General features: G+C 35.1%; 1 protein-coding gene across 5 annotated transcripts in view; it reads left to right on the top strand.

Annotated features, from left to right (window-relative positions):
* The window catches only part of PALLD (palladin, cytoskeletal associated protein), a 206,738-nt gene that overhangs the window by 69,557 nt on the left and 120,627 nt on the right, over positions 1–16,554 (top strand). For all 5 annotated transcript variants that reach the window (XM_074822854.1, XM_074822853.1, XM_074822851.1 and 2 more), the window contains exons 3-8: positions 3,059–3,237; positions 5,479–5,545; positions 6,107–6,212; positions 7,159–7,233; positions 9,343–9,484; positions 9,803–9,826. In XM_074822854.1, the coding sequence (XP_074678955.1) occupies positions 3,059–3,237; positions 5,479–5,545; positions 6,107–6,212; positions 7,159–7,233; positions 9,343–9,484; positions 9,803–9,826 (593 nt within the window). The remainder of the gene's footprint in view (positions 1–3,058; positions 3,238–5,478; positions 5,546–6,106; positions 6,213–7,158; positions 7,234–9,342; positions 9,485–9,802; positions 9,827–16,554) is intronic.

Here is a 16,554-nt window from a genome sequence, read left to right as displayed (position 1 = left end):
AAACTCTCTTGAACTGAACTGGCAACTAGCAAGTTATTACAGGATAAGTATTTCAGTTGAGTATTTTCTCATTCACTTAATTTTGATGTAATCTCCAAAGGAAATTCATGTTAAGTAATCCTCTTCTTTTGTCAACATATAGATAGAAAAGAAAAAAAATACAATTAGAAAAGGAAAGAGAATATAACTAAGTCTATTCCAGTGTTCTTCATTTCAAATAACTCTGCTCTTGCCCATCGTGAAGGTGAATTCTTCTTTCCACAATAAACAATGCCATTCCACACCAGGCCTGTTTCCCATTCATCAAACATCACCTTAATGATGGTTGAGGTAATTTTGTATTGAATTGCTTACTTACGTGTTTTCCTCTGTGGCAGACAACGTCTGATGTAGCAGGTCAGGACTCGTTTTCAGTGGTATGTCACTGATGTGATGCAATGAGTCTCAGTCCCAACCAGTGTTGAGGAATAGCTCCCACTACTTGAGGCTGACTGTGTGACTGCATGAATCAAGGGACAGTGTAGAATTTGTCCTCCTAAAAGACCAGTTTGCTTATTAAATGTCATCTGACAAAAAAATATACATGGATTTTTTATTTTAGGTTCATATGCTTATCACAGTTTCTGAAATGTTTCATGAGCATGGAATTTTGGAGACAGTAGAAAACCGTACAATTTGCATGGGATCTATCTGAGAAAATAATTAGGCTTGAAGGAAAGGTTTTCCTTTGCAGGATGTTTCTGGAAAGGAAAGAAAAATAGAACTAATGGTTAAGTAGAGCCTCATATTACAGGCTCTTGTCTGTGATTGTCTAGAAATTGAATTAACCTCTCTCTTGTGCATATCGTTTAAAATGTAACTTAGGAAAAGCTGCACAGAGGTTAGGACTCTGAAGGTCTAATAAGCAGAAATAGTAGCAGAGGTCCTCACACTGGGAGAAGAGAGAACTTGTGACAAGAGAGGAAAGGAGGGGAAGAGGGGGAAGCGAAATGTTAATTTTGGCAGTCAGGCTGACAGAATAGATTTGTCTCCAAGCCCAATAGTTGTAAAAGTAGGCCAAAGGGGTCTACTGAGTAAACAAATGACAGTTTGTTAGTTCCTTCCAAAAATGATACTGTGTGCACTGTCTGGGCAAAACAGAAGACAGAAAAGGAACTTGTTAGTCTTTTAATTACAGAAGGCAATTACATATGGTTTTAATGCCACTATCAACATTTTTTCACCTTCAGGAACAAAAGATCTATTGTTCATAAACACAGAGGGCTTGCCCACAGTTCTGGGTGTTAATAAGGGGAATTCTCTTATGTGTAAATCTGTTAGGTTTCTTAGCTGTGCATTCTGAAATAAGCATGAAATTTCAAGTTTTTACAATCTAATATTTTCAGAAGAAGGTTTTGTAACATTTTTTATTTCTGTTAATTACATGCAATTTACTAAGAAGGAAAAAAAAATAAAAATGAGGGAGTTAATTTCCAAAGACTCCTCGCTGATTGTTATTGTGTGGTATCTGTCATCCTGTAGTGCTGCATGCTTTTCCTAAATAGGTGTAGGAGGTTCTGTAACTCCTTGGGGTCACTTTTATTTTTGGGGGGCAGGGAAAAGTCATCTGATAGGGAAGAAAAGAAAAAGTTTAATTCCAAAGTATTACTGGAACGTAACTGCAAAAATTCTCTCATAAAGATGTACAAACTAAAAGAAAAATATTAAATTTTTTTGGTGGAAGACTTGAAGTCTTTAAAAATTATTTTTGAAAATACCATAATCTTTCAGGTTGAATTGACTCTCCATAAATTTCTTTGGTTATATTTATTTATTTATTTAAAATATCTTTACTACAGTAGGAAACTAAAAGTGGGCAGGGAAGAGAATGAAAGATCACTTTTGAAGCTTGCTGTGAAGAAGTACCCATTTTATCTTCATCCTTACCACAGCAAGATTTGAATTTTGGGGTGGCAGAGGAAGAAGAGGGAAAGGAGGACAGAGAGAGAACATGGGAAAACACAGATTAGGATTATGGGATGAGAGGAAAGGAAGTAAGAGTGGTAAACATCAGAGTGAGTTTGTAGGACTGGAGCAGGAATAACAAGCTCAGAAAGACTTGGCAAAATTTTTTTCAGGACGTAGTGAAAATTCAAGAACAGAAGGAAGGCTGTTCCCTAATGTTTTTCCTTTAGTAACTCACCAATCTACCATCCATCACAAAAATGCATAGCAGTCCCTGTAAGAAAAAGAATTATCCACTTCTCATACTTGCTGGGCTGCTAGACATACGGATAAATTGGGGAGTAGCCTATGAGAATAGGGCTATTTGATACAAGGGAATCAAAAAAGATGGGAGTTGGTACCTTCCTGGCAGCAATGCAGACTGAAAACTTGGACTAGCTCTTCAGCCAGCCTGCATTGGAAAATGCTTGATTGACCTGACATAAACAAAATAGATTGTGTTTTTACCTAGTAGTAAGTCACTCCAGATAAGTGCCTGTTTTGCCTGTACCTAAACCCAGCGCTTTTGTTGGGGTAGTGGAACATACATACATACATAAAAATCCAGGGCTAGAAAACCAGTTTATGTTCCTGATCTGAGACAAGAGTAAACTGATTTAAAGTTTAGTCATATGGAACATGTAACATGGGATTATATTAGGTTGACTGGGCATGATAGACAAAAATCAAACACCCTGTGTGGAGAATTGGTGAGTATTAGGAAGAACGGAGTAGCAAGTTAAATTGAAATGTATTAGACTGTGGTCAAAGCAAGCCCGTATATAAGATATGCAGAAAGCATTAATTATACCAAAAGAGAACAGGGAATAGTTTTAAATTGTAGATGTGTAGTTTTCTTAGCATTCAGAAATGTCTCGCTGCCTTTTAGACAAAGCTTATTCCAGCAAGTTATTTCTTTTTGAATGCCATTAAACACTTCAAAGCACCATTTGCTGATTTCAGTAGCAATTTAGATTTTTGCAGCAGAGTGTAATGTCTTCTTGTGTGCGATGAGCCTGAACCAATCTTTTATGTTCTTTTTTCCTTTGTCTTGCTAAATGTGTGTGGGCTGCAGATGGTTCTGTGAAGGAAAAGAACTCCAGAATTCCCCTGACATTCAGATCCGTTCTGGAAGTGGAGGACTTCATTCACTAATTATAGCAGAAGCCTTTGAAGACGATACTGGACGTTATACTTGTCTGGCTTCAAATTCCATTGGTTCAGATAGTACATCAGCTGAAATATTCATTGAAGGTAAGGGGTGAGATAGTAAGATATTTGATCCATACAGGAAAAAATAACTAAGCTGAAGTTTACTTTTCATTCTGTATGTTAAGATTACATTTGGTTTGGTGGTATTTTTATGGTGCTCCTCTGCTTCCCTATAGTGCAACACATTTTGAACATCACATCATATTAACTCACATATTTCAAGGTACACCCCAAGAATTGGTGGGTAGATTGCTATTTATTTAGGTACAAGTAAGATAAAGAATGGAAAAGGAGGAACAAGTAGAATTTTTGGCATATGGTTATCATTTATGTAGTACCCTCCGTAAATCAAAGATATGACTGATGATACCAATAATGATTTTCATGATAGCAGTAATCCCTGCCTCAGTTCTGAACTTCCTTGCAGTGCAAATAAATGTGGCTGCCCCAAATGAGTCTTCTTCAGTCATGTGTAAAGGTATTATAACTCTTCATATTTAGTACACTGACTTTAATTTAAGTTAAAAGTCAGTCATATTGGTTTTGTCCAGAATTAACTGCTAATAATTGTCAAAATATTTCTTGTCTTCAAAATCAGTCATAATTCTCTGAGGAAAGTTAATAACTTGACCATGAGTTAAATTATTAAATTTTTTTTTAGTTTATATTAATTGAATACTGATTTTTATTTTAATTCATGTATCTTTCAAACATTTTGGTAATATGCATTCTTTTACCAGTTTTGTAACTCATTAAAAATAATTTAAATGGTTAATTGAAAGCATAAAATATATTAATATAGCAAATACTCATAACAAATCTGAATAATAGCATACCAAAATGATTAAATAGCTTTTGATTAACAAAGCAATAAACTTTTCACTATAAATTAGCTAAATGATGACAGATGTGCATTTATAGTTTCTTTCATTATGTTTTTTATTCTCAGAACCTTGTTATCCCACATTGGGATATAATAGCAAAATCCCCAAGACTTTTCTGAATGTTACGAATTCTAGTAAGATTTTTCTTTACAGAACTAAACATGATTTCAGAAATACTCAGTTATAGTAGAAATACATAATACTGTGTGAAGTTATAACACTATAAATAAACAGCTAGGTAGAGAGATACAGTGAATAAAACAATTTTTTTTTGACATCTGGCAAAGTCTTACTATGCAGAAGTGCTATCTCGAGGTTTTACAACATACAACTTTGAGAGAATTGTACAAGTCATTAGGCTCCTACCCGTAATCTTTAAGGAAACCAGATTATCAAACAAGAATTGCTTTGTACATTAATAGTCTTGATGACACTGATGCCTCATACTTTCTTCTGTGCAGCAGGCCCAGCCACACAAGACCTGGTTATCCTTTGCTCAAGAAAAATACTTTCATGTAGATCCACTTCACTCAGTTGACATTGCTTCTCTCTTCTTACCTTTCTGTGCCACTTGTTGCTTTGATTTTTGTAGTCTAAACTTTGTAAATAAATAGGGTACTCAGGTGCCTCAGTCCAAGCCTTTTTCATGGGAATGTTTACACTATGCATATTGATTATGAATTGCTTATGATTTGTATTACGAATACACCTATGCATATGTATGCATAGATCCTTTGATCCTTTGCAGTATGTACTGCAAAAATGTCTGGAATAAATGGTGTGTGAAGTACCTGTTCTTAGGAAAAATTAAGACAAAGGGAATAAATGTTTTTGTATTTTTTTCAAGTGAGTTTGGGGCACTGCCAAACACATACATTATATCAAGACTTCCACTGGCAAGAAATACCCGTACATCAATGTTATGTATAGGTTAATATAAATAGTCTGAACTGTGGAGATCGTGGATAGCAAGTTTAGTCTGAAAATGTCTTGCTATACTGAGTTGCTCTTACTTAAGGTTGAAGATTTGTTATCTGTTTATAAGCCATGTGTTTTCTTAAGCTTTAAGTTTTAACATTCAAGTAAAAATCCAGTAGAGTAGTAGTAGTAGTTAGCATCTTTTTTTCTTTTTTGGCCATGTTTGCTTCGATATGAAGGAAGACAGCTAAGAGCCTAGGGAAAACAGTTTGCAATTAAATTGATATGGTTATGATTTCTGTAACTGTCTAAAGTACATAGTTACAATCTTTTATCAGATAAGAAAAACTGCAGTAGTTTATTACAGAGTTCTCAGCTCTTGAAGTGAAATGCAAAAGTAGCACAGTTTTTTCTTTGGAATGTAAACATTAAATAAATCAGTGAAAGGATATGAGATTATTGAAAATACTTTCTTTTCCAGGTGCCAGTTCCACAGATTCAGAGAGTGAAAGTTTAATTTTCAAATCAAAATCTGGAGCTATGCCACAGTAAGTGTGCAAAGTAGATCCAATGCTGTGCAAATATTCTTAATAAGGGGCACTGGAAAATCTTTGGTAGTTTTAGATTTGGATAAGCATCTGGGGTACAGTTGTGTATGTCTTGTCTTTTCTTCTTCTCTCATGTGATATAAATGTATAGTATTATAATTGTAGATTGTATTAATGTGCCTGTTCTGTCGAAGAAGTCTGACCCTGCCCTGACAACTCTTTTGTTGATACCAACTTTTCATATTCAGGAGTAACTTTGAGTTAACCAAGTCTTCATTTGTAATCACTCAGCCCTGTACCTCCAAAAAAACCATGCAGAGGCCTACAATTAAAGAAACAAAATACATTTTAGTTTGTATCTTAAATCAATACTTTTTAAGGGGTGTGAATGTGTAAAATAGCCAGCAATTGTGTTCTACTCAAGCTTTCTCCAATGTTGATCTTTTCAGCTGGTAATGACATATTTAAAGATGTAGAAAATGCAAGGTGGCTTATCAGTTACAAACTAACATATTCTGATTTCAGATCTTATAAAGTGCTTGCTGTTTTATTTTTTTTCAGGGCCCAAAAGAAAACCACCTCTGTTTCCTTGACAATAGGATCTTCTACACCAAAGTCTGGAGTCACCACAGCTGTGATTCAACCTATCTCTGTTCCCAGTCAGCAGGTATATTTAGACACCAATTTTTAAATTAGTAGAAGTATTTTAAATTTTATTTCAAAATTTGTAAGTCCTGAAAAACTCTGTCATTTTGAAGAATTATATTATTGAACTATAAACTAAAACATTATTATGTTACGAATTATGATTTTAAAAACTTAAGTATATGTCTAGTGAATGGGGCATAAAAGTAAATATACATATGGATTCTTACACAGTGTGTATCAACAAAGCATGTGAGCAGCTGACAGATCTGGTGATGATGAAAATTAGAGTGTATCACATAATAGAACTTGGTCCAATTCCAAAAGAATGTAGTACGAGTGAATACCTACCATACTTTTTAGTGAAAGTTTTAAATTTTGTTATTAAATTAAATATTGCTGTAATTTCTCTGGGCCTTCTAGAGCAAATTAAATTTTACTAGAACTTAAATGTAGAAAATCAATGTTCATTAGTTTATGCTAAGTTTTAATGCCACTGTGGATGACTTAGAGTTTTCATATAAATCATAAAATACAAATAAACCAAAAATCTCTGTTAGACTGTACATGGTAAATTCTTCTTCCTTCTTTTGGCTAACCTTGATAAGCTTTTAGGTACCTGGATTTATTTATTACTGCATCAGTCAAGGGATGTAATAACAGGAGATGCAAAAATGCTTCAGGCTTACTTGAATGATAGTAACAGGAGTCAAACTCTTGAAATACTTCAAGGCAAAGGCAGTTGGATACAAAATTCTCACGGGAAGTACAGAAGCCTCTAAAGCTTGCATTTTGATTTCAGAAATATAACAGATGTGAAATGATGTCACTCAAGAAGCGTGCTAGAACAAGAACACCATAATAAGACTGTGCATTTGAGAGTTGACATTATTGCATAGATATATGCAGGCCATATTATTGAAACCAGTATTCTTTCCATTTTATAGCACTGTTGCATTGCTTTGCAGGTTCAAAGCCCTACTTCATACCTGCACCGTGTAGATGGACCTAAGCCTATCTATTCTGCACCCATTTTTACAAAGGTACATTTTATCTGTCACGATTTTTTTATTATACTCGTGTAGTCCAGAAGGAAGTATCAAAATTATATATCTTAATGCAGGCATGTTTGATCATGTTATAACTTTTACAGTTTTCATTATGCTTTTCAGTATTAATGACTTCCTAAGAAAGTATTTTTCCACTGCAACAATGAAGTTCTTATGCCTTCTACCCTAAATCACTAGTGGAATTATACATGAATATTCTGCATGTGTTTGTCTTATGCCCATGACTGTCCTCCACTGACAAATCTTTGTAAGATAAAACAAGGTAGGCAGCAATTAAACATCATAGTAATGATAAAGCCTCATTCACAATAATTTATCTACTGACAAGAACAAATAATGGAGGCTTTTTTATTTTGTTTTAGAAAAAATCTATCAGGTTTGTTAGTTTAAAAAGCAGTTCAGCTATTCTTCATTGGGATGTCTTGTAAAATGTAAGTTCTTGCTAGAAGGGAAACTTTTATTCAGTAATTCTTAAGTAATTATTTAAGTCAATATTTATCTTCACATTCATCCCAAATGAAACTTTAGAACTGGGAATTAGGTAACAACAAAAAGGACAGCATATTTCCCTAATCTCTAAAATACAACTTTAATTGAAAATATTATTTTCATTTTGCCTTCAAACCATCATTTCCATAACAGTAACTATTATTTAATCACCATTTGTTGAAGTCAAAATTAAGAAAAGAAGGTATTTCTGGTTATTACTTCAGAAAAACAGTTGACTAAAAGCTAATATGGAACAGCAAGTAGTTTTGCCTAGAGATAAGTAAGGGTAAGCCCTGTTCTCCACAACTGTCTGGCCTGGTTCCATCATATCCCTTTCTCATGTCAGGAAAGGTCTGATTCTGCACCTCAGAATTCTGCACTGATACTGCAGGTATCACAGGAGAGTGAATAGTGGAGGTGCAGCAGTTAAGAGAATGTGGTTAGTGCAAGGTAGGGAGGCAGGCAACTTCTCAGTAAGAGTGAGAAATAGGACAAATCCAACCCTCATTCAGAAACTACCAAAGTAATCAAAAGTCCCTTGTTCCTTCCCAGTCCTCATTATCTCTTGTCCCTGAAATCCAATATTAACTGGTTTAAGCCGGTTGGGACATACCAAATCAAAATAACTTTAATTCTAGAAGAAATTAACTGGATAGGAACAACAAAAAAATATACTTATCCAGCTTCTTGACAGAAATTTCTTTCTATACAAACTTCAGGGAACAACCCAGAGATTTTTAGGTTTCCATGTAACAAAATTCTTACATATTTGATTAGGTAGAAATCTATGAATAATAACTAGGGATAACTCTTATTTTAGACCTAACTTCAGTATTTTGCTGCATCAAGGCCTAAAACTTTATTAATAATCTGGAAAGGAAATGAGACAGCCAGAATGGTTAAAAAGACTCTTTGATTTATAATCTTAAGATCGATAACAAAGCCAAAAATAGTGGTTGTCTCCTGTCAATTCTGTTACTTAAAGTACTGTGCTTTTCCTCTCTCACTGTAGTTCTTCATCAAAGGTTTAGAATCCCTGAATTTTTTCAGATGTATATAGGAATTTATTACAGCTGTAATACTGTCTCAGAAGCTGTCCATATGCAAGCTAATATATCCTAATCATATTTGTGTCATCTAGTTTTGCCTGGTTGGTTATAAATGGCTCAGAGGAAAAGCAACTCCACATTCTAGAGATTGACCTGAAAGCAGCACAGCTACTCTCTCAGAACCAAGTCAATCAATGTGTAGCTAGTTGTAGACTTTTCATTTGACTTTGTGGAAGAGGGATGAAAAATGAAAGGTCAGACTGCAACTATCTCCTTGTGCTGGTCTGAGGAATTAAATACTTTTACACCTTTTCCATCTTTGGTCTTATTAAGAATGTATTTGAAAATAACCTATTCAGTCATTTTTAACTATATAGCTGATATATTAAATTTAATCGGAGTGAAAATACAGCTCTCAGAAAATGTCTATTGCAAAACTGTAATGACACGATAAAATAAAGTTGAAATTCAAAGAAAATAAAAGACTATATTTTAAAATGTAAAATGCTTCCGGTTCATTTGAATTGTGATTGTTATATTTCAGGAGCTACAAAACTCCACAGCATCTGAGGGACAAGTCGTGGTATTGGAATGCAGGGTCAGAGGACCCCCTCCCATTCACGTTAAGTGGTTTCGACAGGGTGTTGAAATTCAAGATTCTCCAGACTTCAGAATTCTCCAAAAAAGTAAGGCAATAATCTGAAATGGCTACCTTTGATATGGGGTGGGGAAAGATATTTAAATTAGTCTGTCAGGATTGAGTTTTGGATAGAGTCCTCTATTCCTCACATTTCAGTGACTGTAATAGCTAGAATTAATAATGGAACTAGTGCTACCAACAGACAATTTAAGTCTTTCTTATTTTGTAATGTGTCTGCACAGATTCTGTGCTTATCTATGGTATTTCAGTATAATATGTTCACTCAGTATACTGTTGTTTATTAATGTAATCTCTTAACACCATTTTTCTTGTTTCTTTCCCCTCCTTATGATGTGATATGCAGAGCCACGATCTGCAACTGAACCTGGTAAGGCTCATATGAAAAAATAATCTCTTGATTCACTAGCTCTTTGAGTTTGTACTGAAGCCATAAATAGAAAAGCATTTCTGCTGAGCATTGGTAATCTGAAACCCCCTTAAAGACAATGTTTCTTTATCACACCTTTCATACTCTACACTGTCCTTTACATCAATTCCTTTATTAGTTAAACAGTAAATTCTGTTTAGACCAGCAAGGTGAGAGTCACATCTTGAACTCTGAAGCAAACTTCATTCTCAGAAAATGAGAAATTTGCATGCTACTGAGGAAGAAGAACAAATCCCACAAAATTCCATTACCCAAATTGTACTCATAAGAGTTTCACAATACCCAACCACTAAATGCTAGTTTTGCCAGTCTAGCTTGGCAGATGTGAAGTGTCTTAAATGCAAGTAAAACCTGATCCTCAAAAACAAGGGCACACTGAATTTTTCTAGCCTATTCACAAGATAAAAATCCTAGATTTCAGCAAGAAAGTGTTCTTCCAACTACAGGTTTTCACTGGCTGCTTTGTTTTCTCATTATATGCTGTGGTAGTTTGTTGAATAGTAAGCGGATGCTAAAAGACTGAGAATGTTTGTTCTTTAATGTTTCTAAATCAAACAACATGTAGAAGATAAGACAGTGACATGGTCTGAGTCTTGCTTTAAGAGGGTGACTGGTTGTGCTTGAATATGCTTGAATTTGGAGAAAGTTTTAGTTGTGGAGTAGAAAAATAAAACAGAAAAGTTTTCTAACTAAGACCTGGGTATTTCCAAAGAGTGTTTCTGAACTGAAGTACCTTAGCAATGGGGGGTGTTTAAACTTTGAGGGTTGCCCTGTCAGTCTTTGACTGCAGGGAGAACAGATTTAGCAGCTGAGTGATGTTTGTAAAGTAGCAGTGTGGCTATGTGGCTATGGACTAGGAAAAGGCAGTGAAGTGTTAATCCTGGGAGAAATGTAGCTTTCTCTTAACTTTCATGGAAAGAAGAGGAGGTGAAGAGGGGGAAAGCTTCTGCTTTTCTCTGTCAATTATTCACTAATTTTCTTACTGCTTCACAAAATTGTTATATACCTATCTTATTTCATGATCATCATACATATATATATACACACACTTGTATGTGCATGTACACACACACATGCATGCTGTATCCTGACAATTAAAATTATTAATTGTGGTATGCAGCATCATCACCTCTAGTAACAGCTGATACCCAGAATACGTATGACTGAATGATTTGATTTATGGAGGCTTGAAATGTGAGCCATGTGAAGGAAAGAAGAGTGCTGGAAAACCAAGTTAACCTCTAATGAGGAATTAAAACATGTCTGAGTGGTAACAATAGACTATTGGTAGTTTATAATCATAACCCAAACTTTAAGGTGTAAAAATTGTAAGTTACAGTACAAAACAATTTGAGGAGAGTTTCAATATCATATCAAGCCTTTAGATATGAAAAGAAATAAAGAAGAATAGTTTTGTGTTGAAATATGTTCAATTTTGTATCTTTCTTGGAACATTCTCCTGTAATATATATTATAAAATAAGTCCACCTTAGCTGTTTTCTTGATATCTTAAACAAAATCAGAACAATGGGGTGACTTTTTTCCCTTCCCAGAGAAACTTATTTCCTGTCCAAGTAGTAACATCTTTTCTAGATTTAATCTACCAATGCTATGAGAATAGTACCTAGTATATCTAGCTCGCTGTTACTAGGAGCTGCTTTTCTACAAAAACACTTGAACTGCATTCACACTCTCCTTTAACATGATAGAAAGTATCTGAAAGGACTGAAATCTTACACAAAAGTTTCTATGAAGTCTAAATTTACTAGCATATCTTAGGGTTTTTCTTTTTAATATCTAATGAGAAACTGTTTTGTCAAAACTCATAATCGTTAATAATGTTTGCTTATTTTTGGTAATCTTTTTTTACCCCTTCACCCACTTTAGGCAACATAATGTGAGTAGGAATGCAGTGTTATCTAGTAGAAAGGAGAAGCACTTCTTTGCTTGAGACAAAAGGTTCAAATACCACTGTGCGAATATTTGAGTACAAAGGAAATCATAGATTATGCTTCTTGCTAGATTATTTTTCATGGACAAAGTAATTTTCAGTATTGTTAGTTGCAAGGTTTGTATGGCCTTTCTGACAGATGCTACTGTGGGGTAAGTAAGAATATTCATGATAGTTCACAAAGCTAATTTCCTTTCATAACCACTACCTGAAATGGAAAATAGAAGGTGGGATTGTGAGTCCAAAAAGATCATCACCTTGCCAGCCCTCTCGCACACCTGCACCATCATGTTGATGGTGCTGAATGCTGTCCTTCCCATGTCTGGTTCACTTGCAGACCCTGGGAGAAGAATACCTGAAGCCTTCTAAAGAACACTAGGGAAGGGATCCTTACATGAAAGGTGCATTTCTTGAGTTTTCACAGGTACAGAGAAGTTATTTAATATCAAGATATCTTATACCACTCTCAAGGTAGGTGGCAAGGAAAGAATAGGAAGGCATCTCAAAATACTGTTTTGGTATCTGTATTTTTGCAGTTTATTAGGCATAACAGTAGTAAATGCCTGACAGCGGTTTGACTTTTTTCTCATGCTTGTAATTCTATTGTAATATATATTCATAAGGACTTTCCTGCTATCCTAAACCTATGAAAAAGTTTCAGTTTGGTATTTTGTTCTCCCTGGATTCACTGAGCAAAGTGCTATCCCTGTAAGATTTGTGCATGCATCAATTCCTACTAAACTTTATTAAATAATAGGCAGTCTCTTACTCTCCACTAAAATTAATGACAGTCCACTTACTGGCTTATTTGTATAGGAATTGACTCTCTGTATGCAAAGGGAATGTAAATAAAGTTTAGGCAAAATGTAAATATTTCCTTTTGGCATAAATGATGAGCAGTGTTTTGTGTATTAGTAACTGGTGTTAAGTAACACTGTTTTTTAGGATATCATGAAGGATCTTAAAACTTCTACAACAGGAAGCTGGGTGGGTACCAGAAATGTAGGTACAGCACTGGTTTGTGGTTTGTGAAAACACAACTGCTATTCAGTGCAGATGGTAAATACATGTGCAAGACTGACAGGAAAACCAACATGCCTATGTTAGATAAGTATTCAGAACTTTGAAAGATGGACATGATTTCTAAAAATTTTTCCAAGTGTACAACTTCCATGGAATTTTACGTAAATTCTAACAAGTTGTAGTGTGACTTTAATTGCTGGTTGTGAACCAAAGCCCAACCATCAGTAAACATTTTACAGTGTTCAAAAACATTGGTTATCCTTTGCTAGGTCAGTACTAATGATTTAAAAGAAAAATGTTCCATGAACTCACACAGCTAAGAAATTAAGAAGCAAGGGGTGGGGGGTGGGGGGTGCTACTTTGTTTGGGTACATTCTATCCACTCTAATGTGTTTTGCACTCCTTTTTCTGTCTAGACAAAAATCGGTTTGCATCACAAATCTCTCCAGACTGCTTTGTGAATTAATAGCTAGTCAGATTACTTAAAGCCAACATCACAGTTTGTCAAATTCCCTGCTCTGTACTTCTTTCTTGGACATTTTGACTTTATACTGATTGAATCCTTCAAAGAACAGGCTGCCTGAGAATGAAAAATCCCATGGAGTCATTTGCCAGCTGTTGATATTTTGACCATTACTCAGCTGTCTGGAGGCAGCCACAAACTGTATTGAATTACATTAAAACAATTGTCTAATGGCATGTAAGAAGAAAACTATATGAAGTAATTTTTCTTAAATTGCCAGGGAATTGCCACATATACATGCTTTTTTTTTTCTTAAGCATGATACTGTGTATATTCACCATAAACATCTCAAAAGATAGTCATCACTTCTCTTGGATTGTGCTGTCTTGTTCCCTGTTTGGCTGCTGTGTTCTGGAGTTTCAACTCTAGTAAGTAACTCCCTTAGAAATCCCCCCCCTATTTCTGCATAATGTTTGAAACTGAAAATGTATGGCAAATGTTACAGAAATCCCTACTGCCTCCCCACACCAAGAAAATCAGTTTTCTGATAGCTGATGAAATTTAAAACACAGAAACTTCAGTAGGTCAGCATGCATGTGGATCCTTGCATTTTTTAGTGAATACAAAAGAATTATGTCTAAGAGTCTGGCTCCCTCTTTCACTGTTGAGCAGCAGAGAAGGGCTTGAAGAGAGCAATCTCTAATGAGCTATAGCTCAAGATGCCAAACAAAGAGAAAAACTGAAAATAAGCTAAAATTATCTTTCATTAAAAGTGGTCTGATCAACCTATGCACTATTGCTTGTCAATTACATTTTCAGTTGTACTCTGCACTCTCAAGGTACCTACAGAATTCTGGTCCTGTCAGTGACCCCATCTTCAGTATGACTGCTGTGACTGTCCTTGCTTGTTGATGCTTCCAAATCCAAAGTAAACCTCTGATCTTTTTTGTACTCTGTGATTTTAAAAAAATTGCTTCTATTCCTCTTCAGTTGTAAATATTTAAAGTTTATTGGGGTATGTTAATCATCAAAGTTATGTTGCTGAATATGTTGATTTCAGCTTCAATGTATACAGGTGACTTCAAACTAGCTGCCTTAGGCATTGTCATCTCTCACAGGCATCTACAGCATCACAACTACCTTAGTGTAAGCTTTAGCATAAACTTTTCCTTGACCCTGATATATGGCTTAATTTCTCCTCAAACGTGAACACCGCTATAGGGACTAAAGTCCATGCTGTCATAGCAGTATTCCTATTTATTGTACCTGGCTAGATAGCAGCAATCTTGGGTATTGATTACATATGCTGTAACCTAGGTTCTGTACCCTAAAACTGCATTATGTTGCCCACAGTCATGTTTGCTTGTTCAGTTTTCTTCTCAGTATTTTCTAAGTGCTGTTTGAGATATCTTCAAACACAGTCACTTCTGTATATCTTTTAAAAACTTGTCTCTTGATTTCTTGAGTGTGTAAAGCCTATTAAATAAGCCAGAACTGCTGCCTGACTGGGTAAAGGTGTATACAGTAGTGATTGTCAGAAACAGGTAAATGAAATACTTTTTTTTTATTGTGTTATTGCAACTTAAGGCATCTACAGGTCTGCAATACTGCCATCTATTATGCTACTCTGCATATTCAGTTCCTGTCTATTTTCACACTTCCCCATTCTCTTTATAGAAAAGATGCACAGATACATAAATGAGAAGTTGTTACCTGATGGGCACATTGCTTTGCTGTTAAACTGTCATTAAACATCTGATGGCTAGGGGAACAAGAGGGATAATAAGAGATAAGTTGTCTACAAGAAGGCAGAGATGTCTTTGGTTGGATTTCTACCAGGAAACCACCACTGCGACTACCCACTGTCTTTGTGTAGCAGAAAACTTATGGCTTTGAACCCACATCTATAGAAATAGCTTTGTTCATTGCATCGTAATGAACAAGTGCTAATAAAAGACCATACTTATTTCCCAGGACTGTATGTGCATTACAGTGGAGGAAGCTAATGATCACATTTGGAGATGAAGGGGCAGATATAAGAACTACTCTACCTTTAACATAATACATAGAAACATTCTGAAGTAAATACACCGCCAGTGATGAAATTTGTTAAATTAGATGCAACATTTTTCTGTCTTACCAAAGACTGTTTGTCCTAATGGACTCATGAACCATAAAGGGAAAGGATTACTCTATAAAACATAATCTTCCTTTCTAAATAACTGACAAAATAGTCAAGTACTTGCATGCCTAAGCATTTTACATGTTTCAGTGAACAGAATGCTTTTGTATTCATTTAGTCAAGTGTTAAATATGTTTTAAGGCCCTACGAACAGCATTTGACAACTGCTTTCTGGAACACATTCTTGTGATGAAATTATCTGTCAGCTGATGATTGCCAGGAAGTAGAACAGACATTATTTACTTCAAATCATCAGGTTCTACTTAGCACAGTAACAGAAAGAAAAATAATTATATAAGTGAGGATGTAAAGCTAGAAAAATACTGAGACTAAGACCTGGAGGTCAGTGAATCTTGGTCTTGGGGGAGCAAAATTAATAAAGACAATGGCAATGTGTTGCTCACACATGCTTTTTGCCCAAGCTGCCTTTTGATTTTTTTCTTAGGGTTTTTTATGTTTTCAGTTTATCCAGTTTTCTCATGATTGATCACAAATGTGTTGTAGTTCGCTCATCTGGCTGAGAAGACTGAGTTTTAGACTCTGATTTGTTTTCATCACTAATTTACTTTCAATTGCTTTTACAAGGATTACTGCAATTTACCATGTATAATTTTGAGATATACCACTTCAGTAAACAAACCACATCATGGTAGAATCCATTAGAATTCTTTTATCACTGAAGAGTGAAGATCATTTCTTCTCATATGATCATTTTATGTACATAAAAAGCTGAAAGAACATTATGCATTAACTGGCTCTGCTGTTTGGAAAATAAGAATTCTACTGGTTGTCACATTCTGGAGTACTTCTTCCCTCATTTAAACAGCAGTTCTCAGCACGGTGGGATTGATTTTCTTTTGCAGCCCTGAAATACCCAGCTTTCAGAATTCTGCTGTTAAATGAACAGGAAACTAGTACGCTGCACGTATCAGATTGCATCCCCAGAGTCAGTTCAATCGAGGAGTACGCACGTGTGGTTAACAATATAGCTTCAACTGCTTACGACACACCAAGATTCTAAAAAAAACTGATCTCAGTAGTTCAAAAAC

This window comes from Strix aluco, chromosome 4, assembly GCF_031877795.1.
Source record: "Strix aluco isolate bStrAlu1 chromosome 4, bStrAlu1.hap1, whole genome shotgun sequence".
NCBI lineage: Eukaryota > Metazoa > Chordata > Aves > Strigiformes > Strigidae > Strix > Strix aluco.
The sequence above is the reverse complement of the archived record's forward strand: the minus strand, read 5'-3'. Positions and strand labels throughout refer to the sequence as shown.